The sequence below is a fragment of the Phycodurus eques genome, chromosome 17 (assembly GCF_024500275.1).
Source record: "Phycodurus eques isolate BA_2022a chromosome 17, UOR_Pequ_1.1, whole genome shotgun sequence".
NCBI classification, from domain to species: domain Eukaryota; kingdom Metazoa; phylum Chordata; class Actinopteri; order Syngnathiformes; family Syngnathidae; genus Phycodurus; species Phycodurus eques.
The window spans coordinates 13,885,510-13,905,286 of NC_084541.1; the positions used below are offsets into that span (position 1 = coordinate 13,885,510).

At 43.2% G+C, this 19,777-nt stretch overlaps 1 protein-coding gene across 4 annotated transcripts in view; it reads left to right on the forward strand.

Moving 5' to 3' along the window:
• The window catches only part of fstl4 (follistatin-like 4), a 115,715-nt gene that overhangs the window by 86,592 nt on the left and 9,346 nt on the right, over positions 1-19,777 (forward strand). For all 4 annotated transcript variants that reach the window (XM_061703020.1, XM_061703021.1, XM_061703022.1 and 1 more), the window contains 7 exons: positions 7,578-7,744; positions 10,744-10,864; positions 12,514-12,675; positions 15,342-15,476; positions 15,932-15,958; positions 17,144-17,262; positions 19,137-19,286. In XM_061703020.1, coding sequence (XP_061559004.1) covers positions 7,578-7,744; positions 10,744-10,864; positions 12,514-12,675; positions 15,342-15,476; positions 15,932-15,958; positions 17,144-17,262; positions 19,137-19,286 — 881 coding nt within the window. The remainder of the gene's footprint in view (positions 1-7,577; positions 7,745-10,743; positions 10,865-12,513; positions 12,676-15,341; positions 15,477-15,931; positions 15,959-17,143; positions 17,263-19,136; positions 19,287-19,777) is intronic.

Here is a 19,777-nt window from a genome sequence, read left to right on the forward strand (position 1 = left end):
GCAAGCTTTTTAATTAGGAGTACTTTTCCCCCCATTCCCGTTGTTGTCTCCTTTTTTTCGTGCTTGTTTACTCCCGTCTTATGGTGGAGTTACGCAGCGATGGAAGCTATGCTGCGGCGGCGGCACATTTGACTAATTAATCACCAGAGTGGAGGGGCAGAGGATGGAAGAGAAAGGAGAATGATGGCCAAGTAGGTGGAAGGAGAGGGAAAATGCAATGTCATTTGGACAAAACTATTGGGACACCTACAAGAAGTGGATGTTGCAAAAATTGCTGCAAGGGCCTGTTTTTTGACATGAATCAACTTTTTTTTATTCTAATATTGAAAATCTTCGAGAAAGTAAAGGGACTTCACATGCTTCCTTGCGGAACGTCACCTTATTGAATGATGGCTGATCTGAACAATGGAAGCGAACAAGTGTCTTCTGTTTTTACGTCAGCTGTCATTTTATCCAAGAGGAGACTGTGGGAGCTGCAGCAAAGCGGAGACCCTAGTGCAGTATATAGGTACCGAGTCCAGAGCTAAGGCTAACGTTAGTATGAGTGCTAACCCACAAATATTACGATGAAAGATCTCCTGCTAAATGTGTCTTAATAGCAGGTAGAGCTGAGTAGGTACTGTGCAGTGGAAAAGGGACCCGGGCTGTGTCCCAAAAAAACAGCTACGAAGCTACTATTAGAATAATAAACATAAGAATTCCGTCAATGCGGCGCTGGTCCGGACGTCTGCTCGCTATACAATTGCTGGGGAATGGCTGAGCCTGGTTGTCATGGTAACTGCTAGCTGTCTATTTAATATCTGAATCATTTATTTGGCGCAACACACACCATTCCCCTGAGCAGGAGAGGAAGAAGAGTTGCGGTAAAGGAAGTACATGATCAACAATTAGGGGGTGCAGGAAGACAACGTCACGCCCTCCCCATCTTCACCCGTGTTCTTCCCTCCAGTGCGCACATACTGCAGGCAGATGGAACACCCGAGTCTTTATGTAAGGCAGAGATGAGCACAAGCGGGGCAGGGAAGCAGTAATTTACTGCGCGACTGAATGAAGAAACACAAGCTCCGAACCTCAGCGGCCATCAATTTGTTTTATGGCGGCAATACACTTATTGTGCAGCCACTGTGCAGCGCGGCCATGCGGGATTTATACACTCAAAACACGGAGAGTCTACCTCAACGGAAGGAGGGCGGGGGTGACATTACCTGACCTCACTGCAAGGGTTTGTTATGCTCTTTGTATGGAAAATATGGATTTCCAGTCAACCCTCACCGGTTGACAAACTCGACCATTTTTCTGTACATCATAACTCAAGTGATTCGCTGAAAAACGCACCTTCAGTATTCACACCTATCCATGAAGTTTTGTGCTTTTTTGCCATTTGTGTCCCACTGCCCATTATTTCTTGACCTGCAACCTAATCTAATAATAACATTATTAAAACTCACACATTTTATATCGTCTACCTGTCCCGCATTCAGTTTGGTGGCGATTGAGTGAATTCCCTCATCGGAGTACGTTCATGTACGATGTGCGGAAGTGTCAAGAATTGCCCCAAAACTGCAATTTTAAACCAGAATGGCCAACTACGTGATTGACACCATAGGTTCTATATTAATTTTCATGCGTCCAGCCAGGTTTCCTGTCTATTGGATGTGCTCGTAATATATTCTTTAACACTGCCCAGGGGGCAAACCCTGTTTTGTTGCAAATTCTCAAACTTTGCAACTAAGTGCCGCCAACACCAAATGATGAAATTTCACAATTTTCGCAATTTAGTGTCTAGTTGTCGGTTCAGATTTGGTAGCAGTCGAACAAAATCTCTCGGACAAGTTCCCATTTGAAGGACCCTCGAATTGGCCGAAATCCTTTGGAACATAAAAAGCCGCTTACCTTTGCATTTCACAGCATCGTTCTTTGATTTTCATACATTTCATGATGAGCACAATCATTTTTTTTTTTTTTTTAAAGATGATTAATTTCATGTCAAAGTTTGTCTTGAGTTGAAGGTCCTCATCTAAATTTAGAACCTTAATTGAGGGTCGACTTTAATCCTTGCTCGAGACACGCCAAAGTGACTAATATCAGCTCCGACATGATCTCCTTGAAGACAAAATGCGCTTGACGATGGGAAATGCGAGCCTGGGATCATGTAAAATCATCGTTCTGACCTCCCGGCGGGCGATGCGCTCGTCGTTGGACAAATCTTCCACTATCTCCCGTCATTACGCTGCGAGTAATCCAACCCGAGCCTGCTCCCCGCGCTGCTTGCCTTTTTTCCTTTCCGCCAACTTTTCCTGTCTAATTAGCCGCAGACATGCGAATCCGTGCAGGAGCTCGGGAGGCTTTACTTCGACCCTGATAGCCTTTCTTCTACTGCGGTCTTATTGTTAATAATTTCACTTCCTTGTTGCTTCACTATCAAGGGAGTGTGGTACCAAACTTACCCTATGGTGTATTTAATGAAATCAGGCATTACGTGTTCTTTCTTGTCATCATTTGTCTGTTATTAGAGGAAGAAGACGGCTATTCTCTGTCCACTAATCAACACCCCCTCGGTACTCGAAAACGAAATAAATTTTGGGATAGTACTAAGTAATAAGTAAGTAACTAAGTAATTTTGAATGTACAAATCAGTACCTTTGGTTCCAGAGGTGGGAGTAAGTCATATAGGTAATAAGTCATAAGTAAGGCTCAAGACAAAGTTTCAAGCAAGTCCACATACTGCGACATACCTCAAGTATAACGACTTCCCACTGATTTTCAAGCAGCTTGAGTCATTACTTGGATGAAGCGAGTCAATATGTCACGTCATACATTCTTGCTCAGTCATTCACATGTTAGCCCCTTTGCATTGAGCAGCTGTACAAACACATTCACAATCACACATTTTGTCTACGACTTTATGGTCTTCGCAGTTTTTATAGTGACAGATGAAGGTTAGATGTCGTAGTTGTTGTCTCTTATCTTTGACTCGCAAACTTTGCATGTTGTCGTTCTCGTTTTCACAATTTGATTAAAACTAGAATCCTCGAATCCAAGTGTAATAATATTATGGCTTTATGAGGCCTCTGTACTCCGCATTATAGTGTACTGGTGGGTTGCCAGGTTTGCATGCATCCATCCATCCATCCATTTTCTGAGCCGCTACTCCTCACTCGGGTCGCGGGTGTGCTGGAGCCTATCCCAGCTATCATTGGGCAGGAGGCGGGGTACACCCTGAACTGGTTGCCAGCCAATCGCAGGGCACATACTAACAAACAACCATTCGCACTCACATACACACCTACGGGCAATGCACTACACCAAAATAACATTTTCACAAACAAAACAAGTGGCACACTATCTTAAAAATACAGATTTGTCAAGCCATGTAGTTCAAGTCTAAGTCAAGTTAAATGTCAAGAATACAGAGTCGAAGTGAAGTCGAGTTTTAGCCAAGCAAATTCCAAGTCCTGAAATTGGCGACTTAAGTCTGAGACTCCCAGTCTCCCACCTCTGCTTGATACTCTTGAAAAATCTAGTCAATGTGAATTGTAACAAATAGTCCTAAATTTCATTCCGGCACAATACTGTCACTTTTTTTCAAATTATTTTGCTGTCACAGCAGAGAAAGTCATATTTCCCTCCGATGCTCTCAGGGGAACTTTTGTTCCCTTCAAGGAAAACATCTGCTTGCCGTGAATTGTCAGCGAGTTGGCCAGATGGCTCAGTTATAGTAGTGCAGTTATGTCTTGACTAAAGTATGGTATTGAATCGGAGGAACGGGGCTCTTATATAAAGCCAGTGAAAAATGTCGAGAGGCAAGACGACTCTATTTGTCGGCTTGCAGCTTTCTGAACGGACAACTCGTAGCTCGCTTGGTTTCAGCTACTCCATATTCAGTAGGATGAGGGCACCTTTTGATCAGGGTAAGGATTACAGGCGGTGCACAGATTGCAGCCTGGTGGGGCAGAGGAGGATTTAGGTGTAGGGCAAAGGTGTCGACGTTGAGAGGAGAGCATAAGATGTTCTTACAAAAGCAGTCTGCTGACAATCACCTGTATTTGCATTCATGTTGCAGGTACGTTTGTGGCCCCTCGACCGCAATGGCAGGGTTAGGGTTCAGGTTGGGTTTAGTCGTGTTAGGGGAGTTTGAGTAAGAGTTAATGGGATTAGGGATCAGATTTTGATTAATGTTGAGGTTCAGTGATGGGGTTTGGGCTATGGTGGATGGGTTAGGTTTTGGTTAGGCTTTAGGTTGGGGTGTGGTATGCGGGGTAGGGTTAAAATTAAGTTTGGGATTGAGAGTGATCTTCGGTTAACGGGTTGAGGTTATGGTTAATGTTTGGGGTTGGGTTAGGTTCAATTAAAAGCGTTCTCTTTGTTGTCCCTTCAAATTGTCTGCTTTCGGTATGCTCCTTCCCTTGGCTACAGTGGCTTTGAGATAAGCAGTTGTAGCACCACCTGTTTCTTCAGCGTGCCCTCGACAGCTCACAAACGCGTTATCATGCGGACAGAGATTTTATCCCTGCACCGTTGGTGAACATAGCCCGGGGCGATCACTCTGCTAGGGGGCGACATAAAAGGCCTACAACTCATGAAAAATGCTGGCGGTATACTGTAAATTTCCCACTCTCTCTACAGATTGTGACCCATTGGTCAGGTGAAACCCCCTCTGACACCTACCGTAGGCTTTTATATCTCTTACCCAGCCCTCCCCTCACAAGAACATGAAACACCACTTAGCTGGGCCTGTCAGAAAGAGGCTGGGTGTTGTGGGGGTTTGGGGGTTGGTGCACCTCACTGTAAAGATGAACGATTATCAGGATTGTCAGAGATCTTGTGTCACGTTCGCAAGAGAGAGATAGAGAGCATCACTTTAATAAATTGATTCTCCTGCTACCAAATGAGAGATGAGCTGCAGAAGCACCTTTAAACAAGACCTTGAAGATTTTAGGGGATTCAAGATTTTTGCAGTAGGAATAGGGTTGGGGTTAAGGCTAGGGTTAGCTAACTAGCGTCTTACCTGGTTTCCAGCTCTTACTGTAGATACTGCAGGATAAAAAAAATGAAGACCCTATTGTCAAGCTATTCAAGGCTTCCTCGCATGTCTTGAACCCATTCTGACACAACGAGGGGATAAATTGCGTATCCACAGGCGGACGCTTTTCAACGCGCCGCATGGCCGGGCAAGGATGCCATGACATTATTTTTAAAATGATGCCCCCGTTAGTTTCCCACCCTTTTCTCCCGGAATAGCCCCGGCCGCACACAAGCCAGTAATTGACCATCCAGGGACTCCGGGAGCGCCGCTAATCAATCAGCATTGCTAACGGAGCGAGAGAGCGCGAGAGACAGGATGGCAGCATTCCTAGTTCCACATTCCAGGGAATGTGTGTGTTTAAACTAGTGGTTTTCAAGCTGAAGTCCGCAAGATCTAGATTGCGTGTCGGCAAAATAGATAAATGTGTCGAATCATGCTGTGGGATTTATTGAGTTATTGAAACGTAGAATGTGAGACTTGAAGTTGGAATATTTTGAATTGCTCAAAATGTGAAGCAAGAAGTTAAATAATTATCATTAATTTGGGAATTTTACTGTGAATCGTATGGAATTTTGGGAAAGTGGGAATTATTGGAATGTGAAAAATAGTTCCTAAGATGTACTGAATTAACTTTTCAATATGAGTTTGGAATGGAAAGATGGGTAACATTTTTGTTTAATGTGTCATAGACTTTAATGTTTATTTTGTGTGGTGGATTTCTGGGAGAAGTGGGGCTTTTTGGAACATTGACAAATGGTTCCAAAGAAAAATGGTTCCTGAATTTTTTTTTTTTTATCTTGATTTTTGAATGGTTTAAATTGGTTGACAAATGTAGAAGGACTGCAGTGGTAAAAAACGGATGAGGAGGATGATGTGAAAACGGAAGTATAAGTCAGAAACCAAGCGACACACTAATGCCGAACGATTGACCGAGGCGGGAATGCGCGAGCGTGCCTGACAGGAAGTGAGAGCGATGGCAGGCAGAGCACGTACGAGGTCTCTGGAGGAATTACTGATGCAGCGAGCCGACGACTCTGTTGTCCCCCTTTGCTACTTTTACGAGGCAAAGCAGAGGAACGGACGATGCTACTGAGGCCAATAATTTCCTGCATGGGCAGCTGAGTAGCACACATTGTTAATTTGTGGCTTAAATGTAATTGCTACAACCCAGGAATCCAGACTGGCTAATCACAGCACATAACACAGTTCTGATGTTTTCCTGGTGGAAAGTCTTGAATCCCGATCGCCAACCTTAAAACGATACCCTAACCTATCACTCACCACTAAGCACATTACCTTGAATAAGACGAAATAAAAATGAAACAATAGAATAAAATACTTATACTTAATGCAGCTGGATTTACATAGCACACGCCTCATCACATCCATCTGTCAAAAAGTGCGGCTGATTGACAGGTCGAGTTGCAGGAGTTGGAGACGACTTGATAGAGATGCAAAATGGAGGAAGAGAAATTCAATAATTCAGTGAAGTCACTTAATACAACACTGTTTGACAGGAGACTGTACCAGGGGAAGCTTGATGTGAAAGTGTGCGGACAAGATCAGCTGAATACGGCAATTAATTTGCAGTCCAAAGACTTTTTCTGAGACCTGTTTGAGGAACAAGGCTTGGCTAATGTCACATAGCGAGGCTAATGCTGTAGTCGGCTCTCCTTGCCTCCTTTTTCAAACATCAGGATCTGACCTAGCATGGATTAAGACAGGTACGACTGATTTTTAAAGTAGGCGTTTGAGCAAAGCTGATAGCTTTTTTTTAGCAAAAGATTGTGATGCGAAACAACCTGAAGGATCCGCTGAGTGAATCGAGTTTTTGTTGATGCTGAGTTCCAGTGCCGCCGTCCAGATAGACCTTCCTGCCTGCTCTAGAGGTTTGGTGTTTTCATCAGTGGCGGTAGCCCCTTCCGCTGCGTGGTTTGTCAAGAACAGATCATGTTTCACGAACCTTGCCATGGATAGCATAAATTTTACGTGTTGGAGCAATCTGATGGCCATAAAGCTTCTCAAACTGGTGTTGAACTACAGTTGGGGACAAAAAAAACTTCTTGCCAGGTAGCAATTTTGGAACGGACAGGGAAATAGTAACTTTTAGGACACTTTGTATTTCCTCTATATTGAGCCTTCTATGAGAAAGCACACCAGCCGCCACTAACCCTAAGCCTGCTTGACCCCACTGCTGCTCAATGAACGGCAACGAAAGTGGAGAATAATTCCTGGTTTCCCCGCAAAAGGTGAAACGGAATGATGCGTGACCACTCCGATGAACATAAATGTTCCTTAATGAGAAGAATGATATTTAGTCCTCGGCCACGTGCTCTTTTTATTCCCGAGGTGAATCACTCCGGGACAGCTGTTTATCCTCCTCGCTCCGCTGGTAATGAGACGGACCCTGGAGATGTATTAAGCCTCGGCTGCTCTTCTGCAGCATCAGCACATTTCCCTACTTTTCCATGGTTTTTTTTCCGCCTTCGTCAAACAATTATTTCCTCCCTAATGGCGGAACCGATCCGCATCCCTTTCCTTCTCCTGGCAGAGGTGGTCCAGCTGAGCCTGGCGGAGGACCAGTGGGTCAGCGTCTCGGCAGTGACGGTGGGCCTGAGCGCCGTGCTCACCTGCGCCATCCAGGGGACCCTGCGGCCGCCCGTCATCTGGAAGAGGAACGGCGTGGTTCTCAACTTCCTGGACCTAGAGGATATCAATGTGAGTTGCCTTTTCATGGATTCTTTTTGTATTTTTTGTATTTTTTGTCAAACTATGGTAGCGTCCTAAGGCTTTCTGTGTGTTTGATCATAGTCGTTAGGTGGAGCCCTTATATATATATATATATATATATATATATATATATATATATATATATATACAGTAGAACCTCAATAAAATGCACCCCGATATAACAGATATCGGATAAAACGGACCGTCGCGACTAAACAATGTGTCCAACAATAGTTTCCATTTGCCACTTAGACCGGCGTTGACAAAGTCTGTTAGTTCCAGAATTGGCCACTGTTGTTTAAAAACAACTAACTAACAGATATGCCTATGTGGCAGCCATATTGAATGTGGCAACATTTCCACGTGGCTGCTATGATGGCAGGAGGTATCCATTATCTTAGCATATCTAGCAAAGTGCTCTGCAAAAAATGAAAAGAATACGACACACAAGTCTCTAGAGTCTGGAACATGCTATTTTTAGTAACGTTTTTTTTTTTGTCTCAAGCCGTTTATCTATGACAACGGAGTTGAAACTAGGAAGGACTTATTCTACGCGGCTCATGAAGGCGACTAGCTTATGACGAGTATGTCAACAATGCCTACATAAAGCACACCAGCGGTAAGTTTGGATACATTTTAAAACTTCAAATATTTTCAAGCTTTTTTCCATTTATTTACAATAACTTTGTACTGGACTGGGCATTTTAGGCAACAAAAAAAAAAAGTACAAAACATAAATTTTGTACTGTAAAGTAATATGGGTGCATATGGCCATAAAAAAAAAAAAGTGCTTCAATGTATCGGGCAATCGGCTGTAATGGACGACCTCTCTCACCCTATCAGTCCATTTTATCGAGGTTCCACTGTATGCGTGTGTGTGTGCGTGTGCACACAAAAAATAAAGTGTTTTCCCTCATAATCTACATAAGTGAAAAAGAACATAGGGAAACATGTAATTTTCTTTCAGTTTTGGTTGAAGTGTTTTCCTTGATTTATTTCTTCATGTGTTTAATTTTTTAAAATAATGAAAAAAAGAGAATTTCCAGCAGAAGTTTTCAGATTGAAATCCCAGCTGCTTTCCATATTAACAACACGAGATGGTCTCGGGAAGCCGAGTGGACATACGATGTGGCAAATTGCCACTCATTATAAAAGTGATGAATAATGTATTTTGATTTCATTACTGTGCAACTATTTGTATTTGCACGTAAGTGGCACCAACATGATGAACAACAACAAAAAGGTGAAATGAAGGGTGTGTTTTTTTTCCCCTCATGATGGTTGGGGGAAAACGCAGCAGTGACACTTTAATGCTTCAGTGTGGGAAAAAGAAAAAAAAAACTGATAAATTTGAATTTAATTATTTGGAGTGCGACAGCCTGCCACCTCCAATGTCCTTAGCCGCACAAAAGCCTTCATAGAAATAACGAGCCCGCTGTAATTTGCCATGTAGTACATTTGATGAAATAAAAGGTTAACATCCCATTATGCCGGGTGCCATTTGGACTCCTCCATTTACATTTGCCGCACAATGCCAGCGAGTCTCGGCGAATCGCTCGGAAACCATTAGTCGCATTCCGGCTGTCCTCCTTCGCTTTTTCCGCGGCTTCTGTCACATTGGTGACTTGTCTTTCCAATCAGATGACAGGAGAAATAAGGTGTTAAGAAATTATCTTGTTATCTTGCAACAGCTAACTCCCCATCTCTGTTGTGGAAATTACTTGAAAGTAAAGAATATGCGTTTGGAAGACATTGAAAGTCAACAAAAACGGTTGAACACATTCAGAGAACTTTTCAACTTTTTGTTGATGTTTATTAACCCTGACTAATCCTCATTTGTTCCTAATGACCAAAAATGTGTCACCAAAATGCTGCTACTTACCTCTTAACTGGAACACGTAAGAGGGAGCATGAAAACAAAATTCTGGCCTCGCTGCACTGGCTGTCTTTCCACTTTAGAGTCTGTTTGAAGGTTCTGCTGTTTGTTTTCAAATCTCGAAACGGTCTCGTCCTGCGTACCTCTCTTAGCTGCACAATCCTTAGGCTCCTCCACGGTGCCTCAGGTCAGCTGACCATCGGCTTCAGGAGGTACTGAAGTCTAAGCGGAAGCTCTGAGTGCCTTGAGCTTTTTTTATTGCTGGTCCAAAACTCTTAAATGACCTCCCTGTTCACATTAGACAAGTATCCTCACTGTCCATTTTTTTTTTAAAACCCACCTTAGAACCCAAATGTCTTTCTTTGGCTTTTCAGTCCAGCGACTCTGCCCTTGTTTTAGTGTGATAGCGTTAATTGTTTTTAAATTATGTTCAATTGTTTTATGTTGTGCCCTGTAAATAAAATTGTTGAGTCGATTGACGTGAATTTCTGTTGTAGAAGTCCCGCCTTTCCGCTTTTCAGCCACCGTTGACACGCCACTGGACGCATTCGACGTCTATTATTATAGCAGCACCGCACGGATTGGTGGGCCCATTACTTGTAGTTTTTGTTGTGGTTTTTTGTTGACGTCATATTTGAGAATTTCAATGTCTTGATGTGGTGGCAATTGTTGACCGCCCTCGAACGAATAGGTGACAAAGACGGGCGGGTAGTGCCACTTGGCGGGACAAGAAAAACCGTAACGCCTTAATCCGCCCTTAAGATGTGTGTCGCAACCCCCGAGGCGCGCGCCACCGCCACCGCCACAAACAAGCGCCCCCGTTCGTCAAACTAATGGCTGTTATATTTTTAACCCTTGCAATTTGTCAGCACCAAGGATCAAATTCCCAAACGCCGGCTAGAAGTTGATTCACGGTCCCGCGATCCCTCCGTTGTCCCGCCGCGTTCTATCAAGCTGCCCGGGTTTCTCCCGCCTCCCGTCCCTCGGCCCCCTCCGATGGCGGCATCCCATTCTTCTCCCGCTATTCCCCTGTCCTCCATTTCAGCCTGTGCGCTCCTTCCATTCCCTTTCGCCACTTAATTTCCCATCTGCCCTCCTATGTGTGTCGAAGGACTTCGGGGATGACGGCTCGCTGTACATCACCAAGGTGACGACCATTCACATGGGGAACTACAGTTGCCATGCCTACGGATACGAGGACCTCCACCAGACGCACGTGCTGCAGGTCAACGGTCAGTCGGGACCACTTTCTTATCAACTAATTCCTACTTTGACATGACATGTCCTTGTTTTCTTCCTTATCTCCTTCCTTACTCCTTGCTGCCCTTGTTTCCTTGCCTCCTTGTTCACTTGCCCCCCAGTATCCTTGCTTCCTTACTTCCTCATTTCCTTTGCTTCCCTGGTTTTCTTGCTTTATTTGCATCCTTACTTCCTCGTTTCTTTGCTTCCCTTGCTAAACCTTGTTCCCTTGCATCCTTGTTCACTTGCCCCCCTTGCTTCCTCACTCCTGCACTCGTTTCCTTTGCTTCCCTTAGTTTTCTTGTTTACCCTGAATGATTTCCTTCCTCAATCCCTCGTTACCTTACTACCTTTGTTTCATTGTGTCCTTTTTCTCGTCACCCCTTGCTTCATTACTCCTTGTTTCCTTTGCTTCTCTTGTTTCCTTGCTTCATTCCATTTCTTACTCTCTTGTTACCTTAGTCCCTTGTTTTTTTGCAATCTTTGTTTCCTTCCATCTTTTTTGTAATTGCCCCTTTGTTTCCTCAGTCCTTTTCCTTGCTTCTTTGCTCCCCTTCTCCCCTTACATCCTCACTCCCTTGTTTCCTCGCTTTATTGCTTCCCTCGTTCCTGTTTTTCCTCCCTTCCCTTGCATCCTTATTTCATTGCATCCTTGCTTTAATTCTTCTGTTGTTTTCTTGCTCCGCCTTGCACCTTTCTTATCTTGTACTTTGCTATTTCCTTGTTTCCTTACTCCCTTGTTTCTTTTCTTGCTTTGCTGCCTTGTTTCCTCGTTTCCAATGTTTCCATCGATAGTTCCTCCGTCCTTGTTACCTTATGGTCATGTTTTCCTTCTTCCTTGTATCCTTGCTCCCATGTATCCTTTTCCCCCCCTGTATTTCCTTAAATCCTTACCTCCCTTTTCTTTTGTTTCCCTTTCTCCCTTGTATCCTTGCGACCTTTCATTTTCCTTTTTTTCTAATGCAACCTTACTCGATTGTTACCTTACACGTGCCTTTCTCCTTGTGTCCTTGTTCTCTTTTTTCATTACTTCCCTTGTTGACTACCTTCCCTTGTGCCCTCGCTCCCTTACGTTCCTGCTCGTCTTGCTCACTTGTTTCCTTACTTCGGACTGTGCGGGACGACCTCGGAAAGCCGAATATTTCCAGCACCACTTTGTCCCCGCATTGCAGCAACAGCCAGATTTTAAAATGTTTTGTTTTCACAAGCAGTATAAAAGAAGTCGATAAAAGCGGCATGAAGACACATTGGGGTCTCGAAGATTATGTGGTTGGTGTATTGCCAAAAGTACTGTGGTCATTTTTGTTGGAGAGTCTTCTTTGCTTATTATAGTTGTTCATCCTTCCCTTGCATAAATGCCAACACTCTGACGAAAAAAAGGCAGGAATTTGTCAGGCTCTGAGGTGCTTTTGCAAACTGCAGGTGTCATTCATCCACTACATTCTCTCACAGCGTTTCCTCCCTCGGGCGCCGCCAAGTCGTCCAACATTTTTTTCATGCAGCAAGCGCAATAAAGCCGCCCCTGAGCTCTCGGCCGTGTGAATCCATTCCACGCCGCCGTGAAAGTGATTCCACGTCGCTGGTGGTCTTACTCCCTCGCCCCCTCCCTCCCTCACTCCTCTCTCTTGTTTGTGCGTTCCAGTGCCTCCGGTGATCCTGGTGTACCCGGAGACGCAGGCCCAGGAGCCCGGCGTGTCTGCCAGCCTGCACTGCCACGCCGACGGCATCCCCGATCCCAAGCTGGTGTGGCTGAAGAACGGCGTGGAGCTGCAGCTGCGCTCTGCCAAGCAACTTTCTCTCAAAGGTAGGATAAACCACTTCCAATACCAGTTTTTTCCCCCACCAGACTCCACTGTTGGCTTTTTATGGCCAGCTTTTTTATTAATAAACCCTCAGGCCTTGTTTGATTTTTACTACCCTTTCAGCTTGTTAGTGGCCGACATATTCCGTAATTCTTTAAAAAATGTATTTTGCCTCTTTTACGGCATAAAGTTTTGAACAGTTCTTGTCATTAGTATAAAAGAATGCATTTTTTGAACCCTTCAATTTCCCTTTTTTTCCACAAAGTGCAGGTTGAAAAACATTCCAAAAGGTTGTACATTCTCAGTACCACCATTTTTTTCCTCATACAGAGGTGCCTTGACTTACGAGTGACCCAACTTACAAGTTTTCCCAGATATGAGCCATCACCCAACCAATTTTATCTTTGACTTGTATCTCAAAACATTGAGATACGAGCGCCAGGCGGTGGATGAAAAGTTTACTGTCAAACTAACAACAATAACAAATAGAATTACACATTGTGTATTTAACGTAACTTTGCCCTAGGAATGTCAATTTATCTTAATGCTCACACACAATACAAAATGCCATATATGGGCTAACAAACAGCATCAATGTTGCAGTGTTGTAAGGCTTCAGGCAATGGATATTTTAACACAAACAGTGCAGCAACACGTGTAAATGGACAATAGAACAGTACTCTCTCTCTCTCTCTCTCTCTCTCTCGCTCTCTCTCTCTCTCTCTCTCTCTCTCTCTCTCTCTATATATATATATATATATATATATATATATATTCTTTATCCTCTGTGAAAAATAACTAATATTATTGCAGCTTACTGAGCAGTTGTGACCATATTCTTCATGTATGCATTTGCGTGTATTTGATTGCCCTCTGGTGGCCAAGACACACACCAGAAGGAAAATGAATACATGAAATTAAGATGCACAAACTGTTTCAATATTGACATTCTATTTAATTGTTATTAGTACTGTACGTTTTTATAAATTACAATACTGTAGAATTATATATTTGTTTTCATTAAAAAAAAAAAACGTTATAAATATTGTTTTGATGATTTTGGGTGGTTTTTATACATTTCAACAAGGAAAGATGATTTGAAATGTGAGTGTTTTTAGTTACAACTGTGGTCAAAGAACAAATTCAACTTCATTTTAAAACCTAACCCTGGTTTTAAATTTTAATTTAAAGCCTGGGTTAGGGTTTTAAACAAGTGTGAGGGTTTCAAAAGTGGGGTTTTAAGTTCAGGTTACAGTTTCAAAAGTGGGGTTTTAAGTTCAGGTTAAGTTCAGGTTAAGTTCAGGTTACAAGCCTTGGTTGGTGTTTGACACAAAGTTAAGGGTTTAAAAGTAGAATTTCAAATTTGGATTTCAAGCCTAGGTCGGTGTTTTTAATTAAGGTGTGAAGCCAGGGTTATGGTTTCAAGTTTGGGTTTCAAGCCTGTTTACATTTGTATTCTAATAATGTAAGGTAACTATAAAGATAATTACATGAACATGAGCATAAACAAATCAATTAGATCCCAGTAGCAGTCCCCCAAAGGTCCTGCAAGGTCCAGCACACATTATTTGTCATACTGAATTAAAAGCTCAATTAAAATCCATTGCAACCACCTAGCCTGCAGAGTGTGTATAAAAAAAAAAAACCCTGCTAATTTAATGAATGGTTAATTCAAAATGTTGCCAGAAAAAATGAGAGCGTAACTGCTTTGGATGTAATTAAAGCGCTTTTTTCTAGCGCGCGTTATCGCATGCTGTTATCGGGATGTCTACCGAATTGTATGTTGCTCAGTGAAAGCAGCACCTTAGGTCGCTGATTTTTTATTTCTTTTTTAAAATGCACTTTTTATTGTTTTATGGCAGGTAATCAAACGTCACCACCATGCTCCCCCAACACACAATGAGGGAAACTCAAATCCTTTACAAATTTAGCGTCGTCCACGTTCCTAGTATACTGCGTTCAAATTTGGAAGCAATCGGACAATATCTCGAGGACCAGTTTGTCTTCAAGGTTTGTCCAAAATGCAGACAATTGCCGGTCTCCTGTGTCTTTTCGGGCATGGAACGTGGGTCTTATGTGCCTTCAAATGATGAAGGCCTGTACCAGACAGAGGCAGGGTGGTAAGGGTGAGAAGTGAGTCATGCTTCTGAGAGAGTTCACTCCATAGATGTTTCTAGAAAAGTACGAAAGTGCTGGAGCTGCGTTTCGATGATCCCGGCCCACGCGCGGCCGCCGTCATCGGCAAAGAGGTCCTGTGATGCCCCTGCTGTGTGGCGTCTCGTCATCAAAGCGCCACTTCGACGGAAGATCGGAGCATAGCTGCGCATCACACGGCCTCTGATGATGACCTAACCCTTCAGACGTTACCCATGACGAGATTCAAAGGTAGCCTATGAAAACGCATATGCTTGGCAATTTAACATCGTCTATTATACTCAGTCAGAATATGGAAGCGATCCGTTATTTCTCCTGTGAGAAGGTTACTGAACTTTGCCGTCAAGCTCAGCCCACACACTATGGTGGAAAATCCCGTTGTGCAATTTAGCTTCGCCCATCAGTTCCGCATACTGGTTTCAAATCTGGTAGCAATGAGACAACATCTCTTGCCTTTCTTTGGGTTGGGTTCTGCTCATTGGTTGAACGTCTTCTTCGGTTTCCTTTCTCTTAGCTAACGGCAGCGAGCTGTTCATCGGCAGCGTCCGCTACGAGGACACTGGCGCCTACACCTGCATCGCCAAGAATGAGGTGGGCGTGGACGAGGACATCTCTTCGCTGTTTGTTGAGGACTCCGCCAAGAAGACGCGTAAGAAAATACTCGAAGTGACCTCATAAGAAGGGGAATATTGTTGTGTACAGTGTACCCTTGCTATTCGCAGGGGTTTGGGACCAAGACCTGCCGCGAATAGTACGTTTAATATTAATAGTTTAAACCCTAACTATGTTCCCAAAATACTTGAATATCATTCTCAACTTATCTTACAGTACCCTTGAAAATAAATAGCTTACAGATTATTTGATTTTGAAAAAAAATGCAAGGTGCAAGGCGTCGGTCGCCGTTTTGATTTGGAAAGAGACAATTAAATGCATTTTTTAGCCAATAGCTGTAGTTACGTTCTACAGAAACAAATTGTGAGTCGTGAGTTTGCGAATGCGAGGATTCACTGTAGTTGTCTTTTTTTTTACATTTTTTTAGATACAGTCGTCCTCAGTAGACAAGCCAACTCAGTTTAAAGTTGATGTCTTCCTTTTGTCTTACAGTTGCAAATATTCTGTGGCGGGAGGAAGGTAAATACATCTCAACTCCTTTTGTATTCATGTGATTAAGTTGGCATGCGGCGCAGCGCTCCTGGGCCTGTGAAAGCAAATTACAGTATACGTGTTCTGTTGTGTTGTCCACAAGAAACACCAGCTCGCCAGCTTTTTTTCTCCCCTTCGCCTCGTACACTGCCCGGGGTGCGTTTCATCAACTACCGCTCGCACACAATCAGCCTCTTTTTTTTTTTTTTCATACCTAGCGCTCGCAGCTCCACTGTTGCGGAAACCATCCAATCCTGTCTGGATGCTGTGTGTATATTATAAACACAAAAACAACAACACTGCCGGTCTCCCTGTTTCGATATGAGACTTACTGCTGTTTATGGCGTGCTAAAACGTGTTTTACAGTGTGCCAGCGTGAGTGCTTTGTGGACATTTATCAACGGGAAAACAGCATCCACCGTGGCTTATTGTCAGTTTCGGGCCGTTAGGCAGCGTACACTCGCTGTGTTCTTACAAATATACACTTGCTGTGTTGTAATAAATGTGATGTGTCGACAAGCTGACAAGCGAGCATACGGCATGGGGTTCTATCTTCTGTACGCATCGGCGTGTGTTTAAGACGCGCAAGATCCTACTTAATGATGCTCGTACAATAGCCTTTACATCGTGCCGCTATTTTCTCTTTGCATGAATGAATGCAGAAAGATAGAAGTCGCGAATGAACACCCACCTGGGGGCGAGCTGATGTACCCTGACGACGCGGATGTCTGACGTCATCAAAACAATTGTGGCACCCATTGAGAATGTTTCATGTCAATAAAAGGATTCTATGAGTTCCAAATTAGCCTGGATTTATTGGTGCACCAGATGTTGGCTTTTAAAACCTGATCTTGGTGTGAGGAAAAGTGTCTTAATTAGTTGGGTTAGGGTTTAGGGTTCAGGTTGGTAGGGTTAGGATTGGCTGAGTGTTTAGGAAAATGTTCTCTCCACACCCACTAGCTTTTGGGATTAACGGGCTAGCACACTAACAGACATCTTGTCCCCCGGCACCCTGTTCTCAGGAGAACTTGTAGTTGAATTTTATAATGAGGCGACTGAATCGATTTTGTTCGGTTACTTACAGTACCAAGAAGCTTTGGTGTTAATTAATATGACCTAATCCTTCCCCCCCCCTTGAGCCACTTGCTTCATGTTCCCCGCATTGTTCTCCAGGTCTGAGCGTGGGCAACATGTTCTACGTGTTTTCCGACGAGGGCATCACGCTGTTGCAGCCCAGCCAGTGCGAGATCCGCCGGCAAATCAAGCGCACCGACAGGATCGTCGCCACATACGTAATTCCTGTTTGTTTTTTTGATCCAAGGTGACAAAAGTACTCACACTCTGTACTTAAGTAGAAGTACTGATGTTTATATATATATATGTATGTATATATATATATAAAGACACTGTTGAACGTAGAGGTACTTGTAGCTGTTTCACTAAAGAGTAGGAAGTACAAATAAATGTTTTCAGCTGAAGGGAGGAAAGGTCAAAAGTTGCTCGAAAACTAAATACTCAAGTAAGTACAGATATCCATCAAGTCTACTTAAGTAGTAAGTATAAATATTTCTACTTCTACTACTTCCTCTACTTCCCATCATTTGAAACAAATCTACTACCAGTGATCTTGAACTTTGTAACAGGTCTTGATTTGCTGTCCCTGCATCCTGACAGGATTATCGAATGTGCAGTGCAACGTGTCACCAACCTCTCTTCATGTATTCAGAGTGGGCCGCCGCCTAACACCTCCAAATTTAATAGGATTACTCGCATCCTTTAGTATAGACTGTACACAGTCGATACTCGGGCGGTTAGTGGAACAATGGGCTTTATGTGGTAAAAAGTACTTGTTCCGTAAAGGGATTGGGGGGCCCCCTGTGATTGTATTAGAGATCAATAGAAAGTCAATAAGCCGCACGTTAGCGAGTTGCTGCCGCGAACGGCACCCGCTGCACTTTAAACGCTCTCCGCGCCCAACCCGAATGCGCGCGTGATGCTTGTCAGCGAGGGAGTTGGCTGTAGGCAGACAACAGCGAGGACGCCACGATTACACTTCAAGTGTTTACATGTGCACTTAAGATGACAAGTCGCGGCAGTAAAACGCTACTGTGAAAATTATGAGAAGAGAAACGGTCAAATTTGACTTCGAAGATTACGAGAAGGACGGAAATGTGAGGCGATAGGTTACGAGAAGATGAAACGGTGAAGCGTTACTTAAAAGATTACGAGAAGAACAGTGGTAAAAGGTTGCTTAAAAGATTATGAGAAGAGAAACGGCAAAGGCTTACTGAGAGATCATAAGGAGAAAAAAAGGTTATGAGAACAGAAAGAAACGCGCTACTGAAGAGAAAACAATCACCCTTGCCGGTGTTCCAAAAGAGTTAACAGTTAACATGTAGTGTAAAGTTTGAACTATTTTTGCACAAAAAATGACAAGGAACTATATTGAAATGCTACTTATAAGATTAAAAGGGCGAAGAGAAAACAAGCACACGGTGTGAATTTGTCAGAAATCTGCAGTTACCTGTGAATTCTTCGATCTTTCTGTACACTACGACTGAACAAAAGACAACAGTTCGCTGCTCGTATACAGCATAACTTTGTATTATGAGATTATGATGAGGAGAAAACAATAACACCATGTTAAGTTGTCATGGCTCCAATGTTGTTACTTGCTGATTTTAGCCACCTTTCATCAACACTGAACTCTTAGCATTCAGTTGTACTTTTTTTGCACTTAAAATGACAAGTATCAACAGTTGAAAGAGAAAACAAGCAGACTTTGCGAATCTGTTGTAAATGTGGTTACCCGCTATTTTCAGCCGTCTTTCTGACCATTAGGACTGTCGACAAGACAACCGCTAACACCTAATGTACAGTGCAACTTCCTTTTCAAGATTACGAGAAGAGACAACAATCAAACGGTGTGAACTTTTCCAACACGGCTGCTTGCTAATTTAGCCAACCTTCAAAAAAATACTATTATTGAAGAAAAAACAACCGTTAACTCCTTGTGTACAGCAAAACCTGTTTTGAAAGATTACGAGAAGAGAAAAACAAACCCCCCAAGGGGGTTTGTCATAAATATAACATGGCCACCTGCTAATTTAGTTGTTGTTTTTTTTCACTCTCCTCCACCTCCCTTCACGTCCGACGCCCCTGGCAGGAGGAGATGTGCCCCAAAGGCGAGGGTCCGTCACCCCAGCGCTGCGTGTGGTCGTCGGCGGTCAACGTCCGCGAGAAGTACGTCTACGTAAGCCAGCCCCTCCAGAGCCGACTCCTGGTGGTGGACATCCAAGCACAGCGGGTGGTGCAGGTGGGTCGGAAAAAAAAACGCCCTCCGGGAACAGTTCTCCTCCACGAGTTGATTTCAAAGCCTCCCTGGGAGCTGATGCATGATGGGAAGTGCAAAAGGTTAAACTGATGGGGAGAGAATTCCATTTTCACTTAAAAGCTTTTTTCCAAAATGTATTCAATATCTTTTTTTCCCCCTTCAAACTTCTCTATAACTATGACAAGTCATCAAAATTGTTCTAGAAAATGTCGCACATGTATTAAAAATGCAAATACTGATTGAAGTTCATGGTGCATTTAAAGCACCGGTACATACGCACATGTAATAATTGAGTGTTTTATTGTTAATACATTTTTAAAAATTTTCAATCATCATTTAAATCATGTAATATTTTGCACCTAATTTTGTGACACAATCTTAATTAATTTAATCCATTTTGGAATTAGGTTGTAAAGCCATCATTTTAAAGATTTATTCCAAAGTGTATTTTTAAAAAAAATTTGCCATCAATG